Source organism: Tympanuchus pallidicinctus, unplaced genomic scaffold (genome assembly GCF_026119805.1).
Source record: "Tympanuchus pallidicinctus isolate F22 unplaced genomic scaffold, pur_lepc_1.0 scaffold39, whole genome shotgun sequence".
Taxonomy (NCBI): domain Eukaryota; kingdom Metazoa; phylum Chordata; class Aves; order Galliformes; family Phasianidae; genus Tympanuchus; species Tympanuchus pallidicinctus.
The window spans coordinates 873429-891790 of record NW_026294757.1 but is presented as its reverse complement, the minus strand read 5'-3'; the positions used below and the strand labels follow the sequence as shown (position 1 = coordinate 891790).

At 61.6% G+C, this 18362-nt stretch overlaps 1 protein-coding gene across 2 annotated transcripts; it reads right to left on the bottom strand.

Annotated features, from left to right (window-relative positions):
• Nucleotides 1-155: 155 nt before the first annotated feature.
• MED24 (mediator complex subunit 24) lies at nucleotides 156-16553 on the bottom strand. Of its 2 annotated transcripts, XM_052700139.1 has the most exons (26): nucleotides 15775-16553; nucleotides 15510-15648; nucleotides 13853-13935; nucleotides 13318-13356; nucleotides 12344-12417; nucleotides 11054-11277; nucleotides 10418-10529; nucleotides 9882-10032; nucleotides 9687-9800; nucleotides 8988-9035; nucleotides 8689-8771; nucleotides 8155-8241; nucleotides 7764-7875; nucleotides 7046-7188; nucleotides 6471-6508; nucleotides 5807-5889; nucleotides 4690-4868; nucleotides 4507-4606; nucleotides 4041-4216; nucleotides 3705-3969; nucleotides 3364-3545; nucleotides 3146-3239; nucleotides 2706-2805; nucleotides 967-1044; nucleotides 676-824; nucleotides 156-532 (listed from the first exon to the last, which is right to left on the bottom strand). In XM_052700139.1, the coding sequence occupies exons 1-26, from the start codon at nucleotides 16264-16266 to the stop codon at nucleotides 416-418; spliced, it is 3462 nt and encodes a 1153-aa protein (XP_052556099.1). In that variant the 5' UTR covers nucleotides 16267-16553; the 3' UTR covers nucleotides 156-415. The 2 variants fall into 2 exon arrangements, with proteins under 2 accessions (XP_052556099.1, XP_052556100.1); XM_052700140.1 differs by having other exon boundaries at nucleotides 15510-15839.
• Nucleotides 16554-18362: the final 1809 nt, after the last annotated feature.

Sequence of the window (18362 nt, the reverse complement as noted above, 5' to 3'; positions counted from 1 at the left end):
GGCGTTCGGCTCTGCAGTAGGGACCGAGTGCCACATCCTCCCTGCCCAGCGCAGCACTGCTGCTCACTGCCCTCCCCTGCCCCAGGGCAGGGCCGGCCCCAGCCTCTGCCTCAGCACCAGCTCAGAAAATCAAAGAGGAACGAGGCAACGCCAGATTCTACAAAAGGAATGAATGAATTAGAAAAACAACGAGCAGTGGGGTGATCTCAGCCTCGGACAGCCCCGTGTGAGCCTGCCTCGGGGGCTGGGCACGGAGGGGAGCTGCTGGCAGCTCTGCCCTCACACGGGGCAGCATCAAACCAGGGTGATGGAGAGAGTTTCAGGGGTCCCAGCCCCAGTCTGGCACTCAGACTCCTGGAAGCCCCCCAGCAGCCACTCTGCACCTCTGTCCCACACAGCAGAGGCAGAGCCACGCTCACAGCGCAGCAATGGCTTTGGCAGCGACGCGGCGGCCCAGGGGCAGACCCAGATCCGTGATGGCCAGGACGATTTTGGGACTGGACATGGTGGAGACTTTCACCAGCTCTGAAACCTGGCAGAAGAGGAACAGAGCTGACACCTTGGGGTCGCAGAGCAAAGTGCAGAACTCAAAGCAGCTCCTCTGCACTCCCCCCACGCTCTCCCCATTCCCCAAGTGTCCCTGGCCCGTGGGGCAGAGCAGAGAGGAGGACTCACCATGGTGAAAGGCATGAACTGCAGGATGCTGCCGTGGCTGCCCTGCTCCAGGCAGTCCACGCACTCCTCCATGAACCACTGCACGAACTGCGTGTGAGTGCCAGCTGTCTTGGAGCCCAGGATGGAGGAGATGAGCAGGAAGAGGTTTGCTGTGTGGACAGGGAGCCGTCAGGGCAGGCGGGCTGCAGCAGCTGAAGGCACAGCTCTGCCTGCCCGCGTGGCTGGGTGACCCCCATCCCCGTCAGCCCAGCTCACAGCCAGCCTTCAGCAGCAGGCTGCAGCCCCCCTTACCCAGCACTCTGTTCAGAGGGTCCCTCATGCTGACAGCGTGCAGCTGGGAGGCAGACAGGGAGCTGCTCATGGAGCGATCTGCCGGGGAAAAGAGCGTCAGGATGGGGCCGGGGGATGCTTGGAGCCCTCACTGCCCTGAGCCATGGGGGGCACCCAGCCCTCGGTGCCCCACAGAGGAGCACAGCAGGGCTGACCCCAGCTGCCCATCCACGCACGTGTCCCTGGCACGACGGAGATGCGTCAGCACGCTCTGCTCTTGCACATTTCTTCCAATCTGACCAAGCCCAAAGACATTTCCAAGGGTGAGCGTGAGTGAGCGAGCGCCTCCCTGCTGGGCTGTCACAGCACGGTGACTCGGCCCTGACACCTCACGAGAGCACAGTAATGCAGTGTCACGACTGAGGAGCAAGCAGGGCTCAGCCTGGTGCACGGCCCGGACACATCCTGTGAGTGCTGCCAGCAGGGCGGGCCAGCCCAGATGTCCCACAGCTGCACAGCAGCACTCACAGCTTGCTCTCGGGTAGGACTGAGCTGTCAGAGCCACGGCGAAGCCAATGACAGGCAGCAAACAGGGGGCAGCCAAGGGGGGGATCTGTGTGGCCCCCACCCCGAGGTGCTGCTGGGTGCTGCTGCCCAGTGCTGCTCCTGGGCTGAGCCACGGGATGCAGCCGCTGCTGAAAATCAGCTCTCGTGCTGGGATGCTCTGGAGATGCTCACCAAGAAACAAAAGCCCTCCCCCAGTTTTCTCATGGAATCACATGAGTTATGGGGCTGCTGCAGGAAGCAGGATTTCCACATCACGGCAGCAAACAGCCCAAAAAAAGTCCTGAGTGTCACTGGAAAGAGGTGGAACCGCACCAAGAGTTAAATAAAGATATCGAAACAAAGGGAAAAGCCCGCATTTCAACAGTGATGAAACCAAGACAAACCACAGGTTATTGTTGTGTTGGAAAAATGGCAAATAAAGGAGTTGGGGTGAGGCAGTCAGGACACAAGAATGACCAAGGAGAGCCCTGAGTCACTGCTGGGAGCCCAGACACACGTGGGATGGGGGCTGGAGGGCACGGGGGCCCACAGCACGTCCTGCCGGGGCTGTTGCAACCTGCAGCTCAGGGATGCGGAGATGCAACCATGAGGACTCATCAGCTCTGCTGGCTGCATTATTAATAGTGGTGGAATTTGAGGATTTGGCCACAGCCATCACAGACGTCACCTCCTCGCTGGGCTGGGGACATCGGGTCTCCGATCCCACAGAGATCGACTCCAACTAAACCTCCCTGGGCCTTTCATGCCTGTGGCACTGGGTCAGGTGGCACGGAGGGAAGGTGGCACCTCATCACCTTTCCCAGCTTGCTCTGATCACAGAATTCAAAAGCATGACCTTCTGGAGCAGAAGCTCCACAGGAAGTCGGCAAAACGCATCTGAATGCTCCACGTGGTTTCGAAATGCCCCACTATTGTTTGGTGCTGCTGCAGATCCATCCTGACAGCACAGGGACCCCCTGCACCCTGCCGCTGACCCCGAGCCTGCAGGCAGGCAGGCGGCACACAGGTGACAACGGTGCAAGGGTTGGAAAGGTGTAACTGTGCAGAGGGGAGCAGAGCCCCCCCCCCGCTGTCTCCCAGAGCATTTGGCCAGCTTGGGAAGGAAGCCCAAAGCACGTTTCTCACCCAGGAGGGAGCAGCGAGGCAGGCCGGCGCCGTCCCTGGGAGCAGCCCCCCCCCCCCCCTGCACTTACTGGGGCTGGAGAGGATGTTGGCGTCTTCCTCATTGGAGCTGAGCAGGCGCATGAGCTTGGAGGGCCGCGTGTCGTCCAGTGGGAACAGGCTGATGTAGTCCTGGGGGGCAGAGGGGGGTCAGCCCCACCAGCCTCTCTCTGTGAGGGACCCCAGCCCCCTCCCCAGGGCCGACAGCCACCCAGCTGGGCTCTGCACAGCTCTGGAATCACAGCTCTCGGTTCACCCACAGTGACTCGGTCTGGCTGGCCCTGAACAGACCCCCAAGGGAAAACCCCATATTCCAAGGACGAGAGACCAAACCTCAGACACTTCAGTGAACCTGGGTGGTGAACCCCACCTCAGCGACCCCCTTTTCCTCCTGCAACCACGGCCTTCCAGCAAGATCCCATTCCCACGGGCACAGAGCTCCCAACCAAATCCAGCTCCGTGCCAGACACACCTCAATGTCCTCTCGGTGCCTCTTCTTCTGCCTGGCAGATGCCTGGCCCTTGTTGTGGGAGGAGTAGGAGCTCAGGGCACACCAGACAGAGAGCCTGGGGATGGAGCAGGGCAGAGGTGTGAGTTCACCTGGACGGCGGTGAGAGCCCACAGCTCCTGCCAGGGCTTTGCTGGCTCAGACCTCCCCACCCCAAGGCGTCCAGAGAACTGGGGGCTTACTTAGCCAGAGCCTTCCCCGGAGGGTCCATGAGGGTGTGCCACTTGGAGGAATCGGTGAGCAGATTGGGCAGGATGTGGCCCAGCAGGGTCAGCGTCAGCTGCTGCATGTCCAGGCAGAAGATGGCATAGAGCAGCTCCACGGCTCGCAGCGTGTGCTCCTTCCGCGTCTCCTTCAGCAGCTCCTGCGAGGCACAGGGCAGAGCTGAGGAGGAGAAGGGCACGGCAGGACCTGCCCCGCTCAGCCCTCGCACCCAGGACAACCATCACAGCCGGCCCTGCCACCAGAGCCCAGGCCTGAGCTGGCCTGGAAGCGGTGACCGCCTCCCTGCTCCACTTCGTACCTTGACCAGGTTGTTGCAGAACCAGTAGACCCCTCCCATGTGCAGCAGGGTGTCGAAGATGTGGATGGAGCGGCTGTCGACCCAGCCCTTCTCCAGCACCTTGGTGAACACGCTCGTCAGCACCTCCTTGATGGGCTTCTTGGGGGGCAGCAGGTTCCAGTAGGGGATGGTGTCCATGCCCGTGGATGGGAACTTGATCTGCGTGGCCGTCTGCTGCAGGACATCCGCACACATGTGCTCCAGGATGGAACTCATGATCACCACGCTGCGGCACAGGGACACAGGTCAGGAAAGAGGCGGGCAGCGAAGGGAAGAAGCGGCTGGCGCGGGGCTCACCGCTCGTTGTAGAACTGCAGCGTGTTGTCGCCGTACAGCGGGGTGGCCAACTGCCGGATCATCTGCAGCGACTTCTCCCGCTCATCCAAGCCCAGCATGCGGACGTGGGCCACCAGCCAGGCCACGGCGCACACCGCCATGCTGCACACCTTGCCCTTGATGTTGTCTGTGATTTTCTAGAGATGAGAGCGGATGTGGATGAGCACTGACACGTGCAGGGGCACAGGCTCCAGCCCAGCATCAGCTCCTAGGCTCTGCCCCAAACTGCTCCGTGCCCGTCAAGCCCACAATCACCAATGGGGCAGCATCGGTGGAGCCACGTTAGCTCTACATGCAAGCAGCCAGGGAGCTCTGCATTGGCTGCAGCAGCATCTGGAGAAGGAGGGTGGGGGCCCTGCCTTCTCACTGCTCAGCCCTTCCTTACGGCACGGTGCAGCGCCGGCCCCATTCTGCCCTGCAGACCCACCTGGATGGACTCAAAGGTGAGCACGCTGTTCTCCCAGGCATTGAGGATCTCCAGGATGGCAGCCGAGATGCTCAGACACACCTCGTGCCAATTGATCTGCCTATCAGAGGAGAGACAGGGGTCAGGCACTCGCACAGAGCTGCTCTCCTCCCTCCATCTCTACCGGATGGGCTGAGCTCTTACACCAGCTTCATCTCAGAGGAGTTGTTGAGGAGGGCGACGAGGGATTCCACCTTGGTGGAGTCAGGGCGGAAGCAGGGATGGTCGGGGTTGAGGATCTTGCCCTCCTCGGGCATGCAGGTCAGCATCCAGGTCTCAAAGAAGGGCACCTCGTCTGCCGGCCTCGACTCTGACAGGATCACCTGGAAGGGAACCGGCTCTGGGTCCCCCCATAACCTGCCTGGGGACCCCTGCCCTGGAGAGAACAGCCGGGGCCAGCACTGCTCTCACGGGGCCACTCGGCCCCCAGGCTGCTCTCAGGCTCCCCCCACGGCTCTGCTGGGCCGGGGCACGCAGCCCAGCTGGCAGCCAGCTGCAAGGGCTCCCGGGGGGAACACAAGCTGGGAATCCCGCACGCTGCTTCCTCCTTTCAGCCCTGCGGCACCCGAGGGACGCTATTTTTGACAGAAGTGTTGCACATCTGTTCAGCAGCAGCTGGTCAGAAAAAGTTGCTCTGGGCTCAGACCTCATCGGAGAGCCCCGGGCACATCCGCCCCAGGCTGCCGCCAGCCAGGACTCCCCCTCTCCGCTCCCTGGGCAGCCCCCCACCCAAGTTTTTCACTCCCTCTCCACGTCTGCAGTGTTTCGGTATCATTTTACCTCCTGACACGCACACATGTTGAAACGTGGAAAATTTTCATGTAACCCAAGTGCCTCTTCCTGAGCAGGGCTGCAAGTTCCTCATCTGCCAGAGGAGGGCTGACATCCACCAGCCCTCCCCAACCAGCCAGAGCCAAACTGTGCCGTGCTGGAGGAGCAAGGCTGGGAAAAGTGCTGGGAGAAGAGAGCCAGCCTGGAGAGGGTGAGGCGGTGGCAATAGCATAGCATGGAAAAGAGGGGCACAAAAAGCCCCTGGGAACGCTGTGGCCACTCTGGCTCCATCGCTTTGCACCAGGCAAAACACGCTGGGCACCTCACCCACAGCAGGGTGCTGCTGGAGGGGCGGCTGTGGGCGGTGAGGACAGTGACAAGGCAGCGGTGACAGCAGCACGGCCGCTAGAGGAGGCTGGCAGACTTCAGCACATGGGCTGCTGCTCTCACAAGGTCAGAACCCCAATGGCTGCCTTCCAGAACCGCTTACCTCCGAGCCGTAAGTCTGGGCCACATGGCACAGCATGAGGAACGAGATGTCGAAGAGAAGGGCCCGAACCGGGGCGGACTTGGCTGGGAAGAACAGACAGATCTCAGGGAACTTCAACCAGAGAGGAAGGCAGGAGCCCTGTCAGCTTGGGGGTTGAGTCCCCGCCTCCTCTAAGGTGCTTTTCTGATGCCCCAGCGTTTGAGTGTGAATGAGGGCTCTAAAGAACCAAGTGCCTCCCTCACCCCTGTCTGTCCCAGCTCCCAGATAGAGCTCCCAGAGAGGCTTTGACCTCTATCTGGCAGCCCCAGTTCAACCCTGGGCTCCCCAGGTGCCACAGAAGGTCAGAGCACTCAACATGTTTAATCACACGTAAAAGCAGTCAGAGTCCTTATCTCGGGCTGCGTGCTGACACATCACCCCTTCCAGGGAAGGAGCTGGGGCAGGGCCGGCCCCAAGGGGCCCCAAGGGCAGGGAAGGGGAGAAGGGAGCTCAGGATGGACACCCGTGTGCCATGGGTGAGAACTGGGGACCCCCAGGATCCCAGATCCCTGCCGGCACCTGGCCATGCCTGGCGCAGCTCGGCCCAACCCCTGCTTAACCCAGCACGTGGCAGCAGGGGAAGCACAGCTCGAGCCACCCCACGCACGGATGCGCACGCACTTACAGTTTTCTGTGCTGATGTGCTTGGTGAATTCATTCAGCCTAGAGGGGGCAGAGAGAGCTGCAGTGAAGCGTTATCATCAGACAAAGCAGCCCTCCTCCCACCAGAGATGGGAACAGGGCTGCCCCTGCCCGCAGCAGCACAGAGCCCGGACGCGATGCCACGCTCCCAGCTGGGCCTCACGCTGCCCCAGGCCCTGCCATGTGAGGAGGGCATCACAGCCCCACGCGTGCTGTGCGTGTGCTCTAAGCAGGACACAGATGCCTGGGGAACAAAGGCGTGCACACAGCAGCGCCTCAGAGCCGGGGCTGTGCTGGTGCTTTCAGCCCTAACACAGCTGAAACGGATTCGACTTGGATGTTGCACCCCTTTCACAAAGAAGCAAAGGAGGTGGGATGCTCTGGGGTTCAGACCCCAAGGTCCCAGCCCTCTCCAGAGCCCTGCTGGTGCTGCACAGCCAGAGCCAGACCCAGCTCTGAATGTGGTGGGAGCACGGGCTCAGGAAGGAGAAAGGCAGAGAGCAGAGAGGCAGCCAACTCACCCAGCCCCACTAGCACATATTCCAGGTGGGCACTCACTTGATGAACTTCCAAGCAAAGGATTTGAGCTTGCCAGTCGCTGCTGCTGCTGCCAACAGCAGGTCCAAGCTCTTCCCAGACAGCATGTGACCCAGGACCCCCAGCAGGCCCTCGGGGGATTTGGAGTGATCCGCATCCATAGTCTACAAAAGGAAAAAAAAAAAAAGAAAAAAGAAAGAAGTCACGGGGAAAGCATGTTACAGAGCAGCAATAAAACTCCAGCCACAGAAGCAGAGCTGATCAGCTGCCAGAGTCATCCCACAGGGCCTCTGTCTGCAGGGACCTGCAGGGCTTAGATGGAAGGGGAGGGACCCCCGGAGTCCCAGGCTCTGCAGAAAGGAAAGCTGCAACATGCTGGGGCAGCACAACCAGAAGAGAAATGTCTGCACCAGAAGAGCGGCAGGAGAGACACAGGGAGGAGGAGGTGCTGGGGATGGGGGAGATGCACGGTGGGGAGGATGGGCAGAGCAGGCTGGGCTCACGCTGCTGGCACCAACAATGCATTGAGCTGCCTGACAGCTCCACCAGCTTCCTGGGAAGGAGGAGGGGAGTCCTGAGCTCCACGGCAGAGACTGCAGCAAGGCTGGAGGCAATTCCTCCATCTCAGCACAGGGTGGGAGAAGGCATCTCCTGAGCACCCTGGTGAGCCCAGTGCTCCTGGAAGCCAGCTGAGGTGTGGAGATCGGACTCCTCAGCACTGTAATAGGAGGGGACTCACCTTCAGGATGTTGGTGACAGTCGGCTCGGCCCTCAGGATGAGCCTGGGGTTTGGCTGGATGTTGGCATTCTCTGCTGATTGCAACTGCGGAGCATCTTCCCTGTCTGCTTTGCTGGTGATCCACAAAGAGAGGCTCTTGAGTAGGAATTTTGTCACCCTACCCCTCTCTCCTCAAGACTCAGCCCCCCACCACCTCCAAGGGAGGGCGCCAGCTCTGAGAGGACAGGCTCTGCCCTGCTCTAGCACCAAAAGCAAAGCTTCATCCCCTCCCGGCCAGGATGCCCCAGCTGCAGGACAGACAGCAGCACCACAGCTGATCAATACTCCCTGAAGGGCAGTGAGACAAGGTGCCCCAACCTCTCTGGGCTACCAGGCTCCACGAGGGCCGTACCGTTTATCAGTCAGGTTGGTCATGTTGGCTTCTGAGAGCAGCCCCTGTTTGCTGCACTCCTGCAGGAGCAGACTCATGCAGTTGCAGCTGAAAGAGGGAGAGCAGAGCATTAGCCCCAGGAACAGCCTCCCTGCTGTCTGAGCAGCGGGTGCAGACCTCCCCCCACAGACCAGCAGAGCCATGCGACCATTTGCAGACTGGGATTCAAGCAGTCAGGACTCCTGAGCCTCCTGCCTGCCTCCATTCCCCCACTCTGAGGGGGATGCAGGGCCAGAAGCGGCTCCAGACATCACAAAGCATCACCAACATACGGATCAGCTGTCAGACACTCACTGCCTTGCTCACTTGGCAGTGCCAGCGCCTCAGGAAGAAGGAACCAGATCAGAAATCAGTGCTTCCCTTCATACCACAAAAAGCTCAGCACACAGCTGCCCCAGCACTGCAGCTCCCCATGGAGATGCTGGGGGCAGCAGGGCACAGACCAGCCGCAGGCTCGTGGTGCTGCAGGTGAGTCCTGGGCACACGAGCACTCACTTGCATCGTTGATCTGCTTTGTCAAGCAGAGGGGTCAGCTTCAGCAGGAACTCGAAGGCACAGTTCACATCCTCTGTGAAATCCTGCCACGCACAAAGGCGAGTGCTCAGCTTGCAGCAGCACTGACACAAACCCACTTATCCCTCCCACACCATCTCCCCACTAGAGGAAGGCTGTCAGCACGCAGACTGCTTCCCACCACAGCCACCCTTGCACAGCTCTGGCACCAGCACCGTCACAACAAGCACGGTCCACTTGCACACACGGTGCTGCAAACAGCTCCAACCCGTGTGCCTCACCTTGTCCCCATGGGGATAGTTCTTGAGTTCAACCAGGACCTGAGGGATCTGAAAGACAGGGGACATGTGGACATGACTGAGAGGCAGAGCCAGCGCTGCTGTCAGCACCTCCCGGCAGCACAGGCAGCAGAAGATTGAGCAAAACCCGCCTGCAAGGAGCAGCTGCTCTGCTAGCCCAGCTGAAGGATTTCTGGAGCAGCATTTGCACCCTGGGGACTGTCCTCCCAGCTCCCCTCTGCAGAGCCCTTCCACCATCACAAGGAGCAGCAGGGCACGGCCAGGCAGGGGACTATGGCTGCAGAGCCCAGCACAGGCCAGAGCACGTCAGGCCTGAAATTACACATAAATCCTTCTTGTCTGGCACAAAGACAAGAGGCAAGGCAGACTGCTGCGGGGCTGCCCACCACCGAGCTGTGGGAGTGCCAGCCCACAGACTGCTTTGGCATCCTTCAAAGGCCACCATTTCCCCCCACAACTTCCTAGACAAACAAAACAAAGTGGGGCTGGGCTGAAAAGATGCCCCAGACAGCTAAGCGTGTTGCAGGAGGGCTGCCTGTGGGCTCAGCCATCTTGCATGCAGTCCAGACAGGATGCGATTGTACCACTGCTCAGCCAGGCTTTGGTGCTCAGCAGGGGCCAAACACGCAGGGAAAGGTACAGGGCTCAGAGTGCTGTGCTCACTGTGGAGCTAGGGCCTACCTTCAGGAAGGTAAAGGCTGTCCACTTCAGCTCCTCTGTGCCCTCTGGGGACTCGATGAGGCCCACAAAACATGCCTTCCAGATCTCCAGCATGAAGAGCGGGGAGGGGATGCGCTGCAGGGCACACAGACAGGACCCTCCAGTACCCAATAACAAATGCCCCCAGTCAACCAGGATAAGACACCACTTTTGTACCTGCATCCTCTTCACCATCATCAGCTGCTCCACCAGAGGCTGGATCTCTCCTGTGAGGTTCATGGTCCCCTCCAGCAGCACCACAGCATGCACAGTGGGGAAGCCAGTCTTGTTCAGCTGCTCAGAGCGAACTGATAGCATGGTGGGGATGCTGGATGAGAGACAACAGCCCCAGGTCACGGGAGTCTTGCAGGGATGATCCTTGCTCCCTCTGTCCCACCCTCCCTTTCCAGCAGCACTGCCTTTGGGCACAGCCAAGTCCCCAAATCTCAGCCCAAGGCCCGGCACACGCACTGGAGCAGCTGAGGGATGGCAAGCAGCCCAAGTTAAGAGCCCTCTGCAGCAGGTAGCAGCAGTCCCTAACACATTCCTTAGTTCAGGGCTTCTTGCTGGCCCCAGTCCACCGCCAGCACAGGAGTCTGAGCTGGGAAGGGACAGGAAAGCAGGGAGCCAACGAGGAAGGAGGCAGGATGCTCTCAGTCTTCCCAAGGAGGACTCAGACCCATTTCACTCTCTGAACCCCTGCCAGCAGCTACCTCTTGATGAGGGAGATGCACTCATCAGCCTGGCTTCGCAGCGTGGAGTTGCTGAGGCCATTCAGACTTTCCTCTAGCTTGAGGAGGGATTGCTCCACGGTGTTCCAGGAGGCTGGGAAAGGAGGGCAGGTGTTCAATGGAGCAGGACAGCGACAGGACGAGAAGCCAGCAGGCTGGCTCTAATGCTCACAGCAAAGCAGAGGGGCTGCTGAGTCTGGGGGCTCTCTGCCGAGCAGGAGTCAGAGCACCTCTGCAAACCCAAGCTGAGGATCTGCACGCCAGCCAGCAGCTCCCTGGCACGGCCTCTTGGCCAGGGGACCACGGGGATGTGCAGGGCCGTGCCAGGCAGGCTGGTGGAGCGCAGGACCCGCCGCACACCGGGGAACAGCTCACACAGCCTTCACATTAATTCTGCTCCTCTTCCCAAGGGCAGCGTGGAGGGGAGGGGGCAGAGGGTGGCGTGGAGCCAAGGAGGAGACAGTTACAGCAACAGGGATGGAAGATGGATGGGCTGGGAGCCACAGGGACAATGCGGCAGGAGCTGGGCTGGGGGAAGGGAAGGTGGCAAGGACAGCACCCCGAGGCCAGCAGCAGCCAGGAGCAGAGCACGGCCACCGGGCCCAGGGAGCGACGTACAGGTCTCCTCCAGCTGGGCAATGTGGATCAGGGCACGGTTCTTGGTGCTGCCCAGCATTTTCTCCAGCCGCTCCAGGCACATCTTCATCTGGCCCTCTGCTGCCACCTGCTCCAGCATCTCCTTCACCTTCTCAGCATAGAAGGCCGCGCAGCGCAGGAGCCAGTTCAGGGCACTCATCAGCGCCCGGCACAAACCGATGCACTCCTCTGCTCTGCCGTGGCAGCTGCAAGGAGAGAGAAACACAACCGTGGGCCAAGCTACGCCCCTGTGGAGACCAAGGCTCGGCAGTGGGGCAGCCTGAGGAACCAGACGACATCTCTCACGCCCAGCCCAGCGTGCTCAGCTCCTGGCTCCTGTGCTGCAGCCCCCAGCCCACGAGCATCCCCTCGTGCCAGGGGAAATCAAGTGTACCCAGTGCAGGCTCCTCTCTGGCCGCTCAACTACAGGAAACTTTCCAAGCCTCTAATCAAATTATCTTGCTAAGAAAGGCTCAGCACTGATCAATGTGTTCCAAGAGGTGAACGCTTTCCCCTCCTGATGCACAAATCATCGGGGCCAGAAGTTTTGATCAAATTAAGCGGAGGATCAGATTAGGCAGGAACTGGATTAAGTCACCAGCTCTGCAGTTGGCCAGCAACAGCTCCCTGTCAACATCTGCGACTGATGCACATTCATTGCTGCTGCTTCGCTCCGTGTAATTGAAGAGCTGCTACCTTTAGCCCTGTTTATCCTCCCATTCACCCACACCGCCTGCCTCTTCGCAGCAGCCTCCCAGCAGAGGCTGTCAGGGGTTAACAGGAAGATTTCTCAGCTTTCTATAAAAGTTTTTGTGGCCTGAATTGTCTCCCCTGGGTCCTGCGACACCAGCGGAAGAGCATGGAGCAAAACAAGGCAGCTGCATGAAGCGCCTGGGGCAGCGCAGGCAGAACCACGAGCACTGGCAGCCAGGGATGTGCAGCCAGAGCCCTGGGAAGCCACAGAGGCCACACGAGAAATAAAACGTAGAGGGAACAGAAGCCCTCAGGCTTTGGGGCTTACACCAACCCGAGCAGAGCAGCAGTATCGTGGACATGGTCATAGCCCAAAATAGGTGGGGTTCTCACAGCTTCCCACAAAGCCGGTGGGGTTCCAGGCTCCCCCTGCTCTGCCCATGCTGACATCTCAGCCTAGAGCAGCTCAGGACGAAAGCTGGGATGGGGAACGGCCTCCCTCTGCCAGAGCAGGGACCACGCAACGGGGCGAGTGCCAGAGCCTGTGGGAGCTGCAGGCTGCGAAGGGCTGCGTCGTACCTGAGGCGGTCGCAAAACATGTCCATGATCTCCAGCAGCGACTGCACGCACAGATCCCGGGAGAAGTCATCAAACTACAGCAGAACAAAGAAGGATTTCAAACAGGGCTGCCAAGCTCCAAAAAACAACAGTGGGGCGCTCGCCCCGGCAGCCACCCAGCAGTCAGATGAACAGAACTGGGTCAGGGCTGTCCTTCAGCTGGGTCGCGCCCTCCCAGGGCAGCGGGAAGCCAAGGGGCCACGGCAGTGGGGCTGAGGCCGCGTTTCTGAGCGGCGCCTCTGAGATGCAGCGGGGGTTGGAGCTCCGTTTGCAGCCCCCCCCGCTCCTCACGGGCTGCATTGACACGACGGCGGCTCGGCGCCAGCCCACGTCCCCACCTCCAGCTCGGTGGGGCTGGCAGCGAGCACCGACAGCTCGACCGGCCACGGGGACGGCAGCAGCGCCACCACCGCCTGCTCGGCCGAGCAGATGGGGCCACCCCACTGAGCAGGAGCTGGCCTGCGGGCCTGCACTGAGCCCACGCTGCTCTGAAGGAGGAAACCGCGGCTGTCAAGGTCAGCGCTTCTCCACCAGCCTCACCACAATGGGCAGCAAAGGAGAGCACGGCCCTACGCCAGCTCTGCCACCCCGCTGAGGGGCCGAGCCTACCGAGGGGCTCAGCGTGCTCACGGCACGGCTCCGGGTGCTGGCAGCGTGGGGGGAGGCAGAGCAGGAGCCTGCCGGGCCCCACAGGGTGCAGGGACGCAGTTTCCACGCCCGCAGCACGTGGGACCGTGCCCAAAGCAGAGTGGGAGCTGCTGGTGGGTGTCCCCAGTGGGCTCGTGCCCTGCGCCGTGCCGTCTGCCCGCTGCTGACTCAGCACAGGATGTCATTTTACACTTGACCTATATTTGGTGAGAGCCGTGGGATGGGAAACGGATACGCGGATCGCAGGTAAAGAGAAAAGCCTCAGCCAGCAGCTGTCGGAGCCGTACCTTGCTGATGGCCATCAGCACTGTGGAATAAGACACCATCTACGAACAAAACACAAAACCAAAACAGCGGTGTTGGAAAAGAGCAGCGGGTGCTGCCTGCGAGCGCGGTGCTCACGGCCGAGGGGCAGCGAGGTCAGGGCACGGCCCCACGGCCTGTCACCGCAGCCGGGCGCTGACCCGGCACAAATCCAAACAGACATTTTTAGGTGACCGCCGATTTGTTTCGCACAAACTTTAGACAGCATCAAATGCTGCAGGAAGGAAGCACGGAGCTGCCAGGCAGAGCAGAAGCTCTCGGAGGACGAGGATTTCCACCCTGCGTGCAGCAGGCAGAGGCAATTCACAGAAACAACCCCGCCCCGGGCGCACGCTGAGCCCCCCACCCGTCTGAGCCGAGCACGACGCCTGCAAGGTGCAGACATTGGGGTGTCTGCCTGTCAGCTCTGCACCCTGGGCTCTTGGCTTGCTAATTGGGGCTGCGAGGCGACACCCAGCAGCACTGCAATGTGGGGCACCGTGCAGGGAAAGCCATTACCTGGGAGCTGATAGCGTACTTCAGGTAGGACAAGATGAGTGGGTTCGGCGACGGCCCGATCATCGCCTGCTCGAGCAGAGCCTCTGCAAGCAAAGAGAGGCACCTGTGGCAGGCAGCACACAGCATGGGGACACGCAGTGCCCTTGTTTCTGCTCTCACCCGCAGGCAAGATGGCAAAGACAACTGGCGCCAAGTCCAACAGCTCTGCACAATGCTTCCCTGAAATCAACCCAAACCCCAACGTTTCTACTCCTCAACGGCAAAAGGTTGCAAATAATTCAGGCAGTACCGGCAGCCTCCTGCTCATTCACTTCACCCTGGGCCTGAAACCGCACCTGCTGCTCTCCAAGCATCCTCCCCTTCCTCCCACCTCCTGCCCAGAGGCTCAGGCATCCACCAGCCTGCCATTTGTGCTCTGGTACCCGGGGCCGGACTGCGGGCACACGGCCGCTCTCGGTCAGGACGGTTCCTGTGCGTCTGGCACTCCCTGCTGCTGGCAGCCGGCCAGGGAGGCTGGAGGGGCTCTGCCCGCCCTATCTGCTCAGTCAAGCCTTTAATTGACCATTTGAACTAGTGCAGAGTGCAGGAACCACCTCCCAGAATCAGGCCCCGGGCTGTGGCACTGGCTGTAAGTAGGTCAGGGCACCCAGATGCAAGAGGGGCAGGCCAGCTCCCCGCAGCCAGCACGGAGCAGCAGCCGTCGGCAGATCCCGGCTGCAGGAGACACCTCGGAGCCCGGCAGAAGGCTGCGACCGCGGCCAAATGCATCTCAGCACGAGGACAGAAGGCTGACGGCAGCCTTCCCCTCCCATCTAATCAGGGAGCGTCAACACGAGCCAGCCACACGCTGTTACCCACTGCAGGCACGTCAGCATCAATTTGCTGGGCAGTGCCGTGATCCGGGTGGCTCGTGCCAGGTTTTCCTCCTTTGTGGTTGAAATCTGAAAGGCACGAGCTGGGGGGAGGATGAGCTGAGGGGGGCTGCTTGGAGAGGTGCTCTGGATGCGACGGCTGCCCACCACCTGCCCCACATCCTGCAGCAAAGGGACCCAGCTCCATCCTCACCAAGCTGAGCCCTGGGCTGACAAGCCTTTCCTTGGTGGACGCACTGAGAGGCGACCAGGAGAAACCCGCTGCTACAGAAACTGTCAGCTCAGCATCCTAAGCCGGAACCCAGTAACAACTATACTGGTGGGTGGGTCAAAAGGCCACCGTGGCGTGAGCTCAGGGGATGAGAAGCACAGAGGTGCTTTTTCCCTTTAAATGCCCCACTGTGAGCCTGCAGCAGCACTTTGTTTTTGTATATCCCAGGCTTGCAAACACACGCTGCCTGCGCAGGAAAAAAGAAAACACAAAACCCAGCAGCACGTTTCTATAATTGCCATAAAGGCTGGCAAATCTTTAAACCGCGTAACGTGGCGGGCACAGAGCTTGGCTGGGCTGCTGACAAACGGCCTTGAATGGGGCCGGGGAAACAAATGCTCACAAATGGGAGCAGGGAGCAGCCCTGGGGGCCTGGAGCAGCGCCTCCAACACGGCCCAGCACGAGGATGGGGTCCCACCCCCGGGCCACGCACACCCAATGGTGTCCTCGGGGGCAACGGAGGCACACCACCAAGGCACGCCCCAGAGGCTGCGGCCCCCCCCGCCCTCGGACCTGCCAGGTTGAGGATGTCCCAGGTGGCTCCGCGGGGAAAGAAGCGCTTCATGTTGATGGCCCATTGGTAGTCGCTCCAGCGCTCCTTCCAGGCCTGCAGGATGGCCTGCTTCAGGTTCACCACCTTCATGGCTGCGCTCTGTGGGAACGGAGAGGCCTCGCGGCCGGGCCTCGGGGCGCACAGCGAGGGCCGGAGCCGGGAGATCGCTCCCCGTTCTCTCGGCTCCGCTCCCGGCCCTCAGGCCTCGTCCGCAGAGCTCCTCACCCGCCGGCTCCGCTCGCTCAGCGCCTGGGCACCGCCATGTTGGCACCCGCCAGCAAGCCGCGCGCTGATTGGACGGCGGGGCGGCGCGGGGCTTGCTGGGAGATGTAGTTCACGGGGCCTGGTGGGGGGTGCGGAGAAACGCTCGGGGTGTGCGAACGTGGGGGTGTGCAAAATGAGTTGGTGCGAAATGGGTGGCAAAAGTGGAAGCTCATGGTGGGCAAACACTGTGTGCAAACGCATGGAGGCGCAAATGTGGGGATGTGCGAACATGGGAGAGTGCAAACTGCAAATGAGATTGCAAACAGAAGCTTGCATTTTTGAGCAGTGTGTGTGCAAGTGAACAAGGACGCACATATAGGGTATGCAGATGTGGAGCTGTGCAAACATGGGGGTGTGCAAACAGACAGCAAATGCCACTGATGGCAAATGTGGAAACACTGCATGCAAATGGGTGCACATGCACGGCGTGCAAATACAAGGCTGTGCAAACATGGAGTGTGCAGAACCTCAGCGAGTGAGACTGCACATGTGCAAGCTTGTGGGTGTGCAAGCACAGCATGCAAAGGTGTGAGTGTGCACACGGTGTGCAAACACAGGGGTGTGCAGGTATGGATGTACAAAATCGACTGTGCACCCCTGTGCAGGTGGGCACGCCGATGGGTGTGAGCACGCCTGGCTGTGTGCTTGTGCACGGATGCACACGCATGTCTCTGCAGTCACACGCGTGTGGGCTCACAGATACACGGGCAAAATCCCAGCAGGATTCCCGCCACCATCGCCATGGCAACCAACAGATGGGGAGCGGGCGGGGGGCTGCAAACCAGGGGGGGGCAGCACCTCCAATCTGCCGCCACATGGCCCCAAATCCCAGCACGGTGCGAAGCCCCCCCAGGGCCGTTGCCGCACTGCACCTCCTGCCCCAGGGCAGGCAGGGCCCCCCCGCAGCCTCCAACCCCCCCCCCCCGCTGTGCTCGGGGGTCTCCGCGGCCCCTTAATTCCCGTGTTAATCATTCATGGGGCCGGGGCGTGCGGGCGGCCGCAAATCCCCCATGGCCGCAGCCAGGATTAGCGGGTGAGCTGCGGCCCAGCCGGCGAGGGGCCCGCGGGGCTGGGGGGGGCTCTATTCATGAGGACGGATTTCCTGTGCTGGGCACGGGGCTGGGGGGGTCCTGCAGCTGCCGAGGGGGAACCGGACACTGCAGGCTGCGGTGCCGGGGGGCTGAGCGGCAGCGTAGGCTTCATGGGGCTGTAGGCCTTGTGGGAGCAGGAGGTACGGTGAGACTCCCCCCCCAAAAGAAGTGACCCCTCCCCCCTATGAGGACGACCCCCCCCCCCCCGCTGTGCAGAGCTCTGGCTGGGGGGCTGGGGGGCGGCTGAGCCCCCCCCCCGTGCTGGGGAAGGCGCCGGGGCCCAGGCCCGGCTCGGCGCTTGGCAGGGCGCCGCGCACAGCTGCCTGCAGCCGGGGGGGCCGGAAGGGGCTGGGGCCGTTCCCAGCAGGCTGAGGAGGGGGGGGAGGCACTGAGGGGGAGGTGACCCCACCACCCCAACCCCTGTGCTGCTCCCCTCCCCCCCGTCCTGCTGTTTGATGGGTTGTAAAGCGTCACAAGGACGTCCCCGTGGGGACACCAGGTCCAGCGTTACCCCCACATCGGGGCGGCCGGGGGCTGCAGGGACGGGCTGCTTGTGCCCCCCCCACATCCTGCAGGGTCCCTGTCCCACATGGGGGATGATGCAGGGATAAGGGATGAGGATGGACAGAGCCGGGTGCACCTCACGGGGGGGACGCCGGCGGCCCCCAGTCCTGCCTCAGTTTCCCCACCGCTCCCCCAGGGTGGGGGGCAGTGGCTCAGCCCGGCCCCGGCCTTATCGCAGACAGACGGCGGTGGCGGGGGGGCTGTGGGTGCGCTGTGTTTGCTGAGGATAAAGTGTACGGCACGGCACGGCGGGGCTGGGGGCACCGACACCCCTCCCTGCCACGCTGGCGGTCCAGCTGCAGGGAGGGAGGGGGGCAGGGGGGAATGGGAGGGAGCAGGGGGCATGCAGGGCTGTGGGGACAAGGAGGGGTCATGGGGTCATGGGGACTGCGTGAACCAGGGGAGACACGGGGACCATGGGGACCGAGTGGGGACACAGAGCTGTGGGGACCAGAGTGGCCGTGGGGAGAGAGGACATGGGGTGCTGGGGACCGTGGGGATCAGAGGGACGTGGAGCTGTGGGCAGCACCGCGGGGAACAGTGCTGGGGTGGGAACGGGAGGATCTATTTGTGGCTGTGCCAAAGGGACCCCATCCCCAGGCACTGCTGTCCCTTGGGTACCACTGTGCCATCGGTGCCACCAGCCCTCGGGTGCCACCATCCTCTGGGTGCCACTCTGTCTCCTTCACGTCCCCATCCTCTGGGTGCCAGTGTGGCTCAAGAGCCACCCTAAACTCCCCCTCCCTCCCCGAGTACCCGCAACCCCCGGGGGCTGCCGTGAGCTTCGTTGTCCCTGCCCCACCGGTGTTCCCATCCCCTGGGTGCCCCATCCAGCGGGGACCCTCTGCGTTGGGGAAGGGGGGTGGGGACACCCCGCCATGACAGCGGCCCTTT